Genomic DNA, 3,281 nt, shown 5'->3' on the forward strand with positions numbered 1-3,281 from the left:
ATTCGATATTCCCGTGGTCGTTTTTCTGCAATTTGTTGAAGCTAATTGATTAAGATGACTCGATGACTATCCCAGTCGAGCAAACAGTTTTTGCTTTTCTTTCAAGTCGATTCCCTCTTGGCAGTCCACTCTTTTCATTGTAGTTTTGTTCCGGGCGTATAATTGTCGATTCAAGGTTCATCTGCGGTAATTAATCATCGCCAAAACTCTGATTTATTGCGCCTAAACTTCGCCAACAAAGCGTTGGAAATGTTGATTCGAACACGGTTTTGGTCTAACGTTAGCAAACGCGGCACCCAACGCGTGGACAGTTTTCTCACGCCTAGATCTTCGTTCAATATGTGACAAAAATGTTCTTTTGGAATATTCATAGTCTCTGCTATCTGTTTCACTTTAATTCGATGGTCGTTTAGTACCATTTGATGAACTTTAGCGATGCTATCGTCAGTGGTTGCAGTTCTTGGACGTTCTGAACGTTCATCGTCTCCCAGGCTTGTTCGACCACCTTTAAATTTAGCTACCCAAAATTTCACGGTAGTAAATTATGGTGCAGAGTTCCTGTACACAACGTGTAGGCGTATTGCCTTTCAAACACGAATATTGGATGACGGATCGATATTTTTCCATTTCCACAAAAACACGTCAAGCCACTCAAACGATTGTCAAACAAGCACTGCGCGTCCATAATTGCCGAAATGTTGGTATCTGTCAACAGGTGCACAAGCACATTCCCTAGCTTTTATTAACGAGTGCGTCCATCTTCATGCTGAGGTCGGAAGCTTTTCAGACGATCCTCGTATATGAAATATTAGGGTGGTGACATCCGCAATAATTACTAATGAAATAATGATAAATGTTAAAGCAAGTATTGATTTTCTAGGGCAAAACCCGTATTTCGTCGGCATGCCTGGGACATTTCTCACATAGACCACTAAAACGCACAATTATCTAATATATACGTGTATTTTATTTTTAAACTAGAATCCATAGCAGTTATATTTTATTGCGTTAAGGAATGTTACGAGACAGTCCGGAATTAATAAATTATCGTAAACAATCTAATTTACTTAGACGACGCAGGTGGTGATTGTTTTCTTCACTGCATCTCGGGCCCATGGAATATAAGATAGCGAATACCAGGTCATTGCTAGTGATTGGATTATTATAAAAAGTAACGCTAGCCCGGCTTTGTGCAGCTGGAATGAGATAAGTTGTAATGAGTCAAGTGTTTCAGTAGCTCAGATATTAAGAAAACTAGCGAGATTACAAATGAAATGAAATTTACCACAATGGCTGCAACTAAGGTTAAAACAAACGAAACAATAACAACGCAGGTAGCGATTATGCGAGTCGATGCGAACATTTTCTTCAACTGATTAAAAGGCCCCATTAGGAAGCATGTGCTGCACGATCGCATAGCATCCGTTGGTTTCGATAGGATCCATAAAAAATCAATTTATCATAGAAAAATAAGAGAAATAAAACCAAATTAAATAATATATGAAAGTACTAATAAACTAAGCGGATCCGGTGCAAACGATGCCCTGTGTAGCGGGTGTGAATCCCATTCTACAAACCTTGCGATTGAGAGGATGTTCCCTAGGGTGTAGAACACTGCAAATACCGTCAGTCCACGATGTAGGAAGAGCGCAAAAGATCCTAGCAAGGAAAGCAGGATGCCGATCACAAAACACACGCAAAACGATTTGATCCGAGTGGACCAGCTCAGGGTTGACGCTTCATTTATCTACAAAAGACCGGGGGCTCATTAGCACATACTGTCGCATTTGTCGGCTTCCATCTCCAGTAAATTTATCAACTTACTGTAGTTATTATGCTACTTTCCTCGTCTGTAGTGCTATCATTGCCGCTGAGTACGCGCCGCAATTTATCCATTGTTTTCAAGCGTTTAAATGCAGTCGCGACTAAACAACAACACAAAAATGTATAGGTAACTTCTGCTTTATTTGTACCTTTGTCCCTGTGAACTATTATTCGGTGAGCCTGTTGACGGATAAGGTTTCGAAAACCAAAACGAACGTTCCACCTAAAGTGACAAACACCGTGCCTAACAGATTGGCAATATCCGATTCAGGCCGTATGTCTCGTCGCTCGGTGAGATATTAGTCGTTGGGAACTGTCCACTTGTTAACTGGAAAAGCCTTTTCATCCTAATCACGAACGGGGAAAACCAAACGAAACGATCTAAACATTACGCAGCATTTGAGTAACTTGAAACCAATACTACACACCACCCACCATGAGAAACGTCAACAAATCTTCTGAGGTCTAGTACTTTCTTGCTGTCAGTTGTCAAATTTTAAAAAAATTCTATTTGGGTAATTCTAACAATAGCTGCGTTATATTTAGCGCTCGGAACGCCTCCAAGGAACGACTCCAGTTAGTTTGCAGCGGCTCTGTTAGTGGGTCGTTTATAGCCGGGCTTTATTAAGCGCCCCCGACCCTCACTCCCCTAGTGAAGCCTTTTCACACAGGAAGGGATTTATCTCGACGACCAGAGATTGTGACGGCGATCCGCGAGATTTTGTTGCCACACAACACGATATCTTCGGAGCGAACCAAGGTACTCATCACTGATTGCGCTGAACAAATCGCTCCCCAATTCTATAAATTTATAAGAACAGATCGTCGATCGCTGGGATCTATAGGCCCAAGTGTAAGAGTGAAGTGACTGCGTGCGTGCGAAGTAGGCGAGCTTTTAACACGTTCACTGCGGGTTCGAAGCAAATTAACTTTTTCATCCGCCTAACCAATTTTTTTGCGAGTAAGCCTTCTTTAGAGTTGAAATGACATTGTTTTACATTTATTAATTATGTTCGAATGGATTAAAATAATTCATGAACGTCACCCTGTCGTCCGCCGCCACGGAGAACTGTATTATGCGGCCAAACTCGCAACACTTGATTTTTTTTAAGTATCTAATTCCACAACGTACAGTTACTGAACCAAGTTATTATTTAGAAATGTGAAGGAAAACCTGGTCAACCCTTTTAGGAAGCCGACAGAAGGAGTTCAAAGAAAAAACGTGGTCAATTGATCCCTTTCGGAGCCTAGAGAGGACAGAACTAAACCTTTTATAGGGCCTGCAAGGCAGGGGCCTTGGGGAAAGTAAATATGACCTGGACGTCACCGTGTCGTTCGCCGGAGTGGAGAACAAAAGACGACAGACGTCATCGTGTCGTTCGCCGACAAAAAAATGGAACTTTCCGATAAATTTATTTGTTTCGTTTTCAAATTCGTTTGCAATACGTTTCGCTTTT

The 3,281-nt window shown here is 41.5% G+C and overlaps 1 protein-coding gene across 2 annotated transcripts; it reads right to left on the reverse strand.

Moving 5' to 3' along the window:
- Positions 1-944: 944 nt before the first annotated feature.
- On the reverse strand, positions 945-2,965 carry LOC119660717 (vesicle transport protein SFT2B). Of its 2 annotated transcripts, XM_038069361.1 has the most exons (5): positions 2,260-2,965; positions 1,825-2,205; positions 1,578-1,747; positions 1,286-1,403; positions 945-1,196 (listed from the first exon to the last, which is right to left on the reverse strand). In XM_038069361.1, exons 2-5 carry the CDS (start codon positions 1,894-1,896, stop codon positions 1,068-1,070), a joined length of 489 nt encoding a protein of 162 aa, XP_037925289.1. In that variant the 5' UTR covers positions 1,897-2,205; positions 2,260-2,965; the 3' UTR covers positions 945-1,067. The 2 variants fall into 2 exon arrangements, with proteins under 2 accessions (XP_037925289.1, XP_037925288.1); XM_038069360.1 differs by having other exon boundaries at positions 1,825-2,965.
- Between the last annotated feature and the right edge of the window lie 316 nt (positions 2,966-3,281).

This window comes from Hermetia illucens, chromosome 7 (assembly GCF_905115235.1).
Source record: "Hermetia illucens chromosome 7, iHerIll2.2.curated.20191125, whole genome shotgun sequence".
In the NCBI taxonomy this organism is placed as follows: domain Eukaryota; kingdom Metazoa; phylum Arthropoda; class Insecta; order Diptera; family Stratiomyidae; genus Hermetia; species Hermetia illucens.

Bases quoted from the DNA above. Each gene is read 5' to 3' on its own strand.
- LOC119660717 (XM_038069361.1), bottom strand. From the start codon at position 1,896: ATGGATAAATTGCGGCGCGTACTCAGCGGCAATGATAGCACTACAGAC. The intron at 1,748-1,824 runs GTAAGTTGATAA...GGTCTTTTGTAG, and splicing joins AAAGTAGCATAATAACTACA to ATAAATGAAGCGTCAACCCT. The intron at 1,197-1,285 runs GTAAATTTCATT...ATCTCATTCCAG, and splicing joins CCTTAGTTGCAGCCATTGTG to CTGCACAAAGCCGGGCTAGC.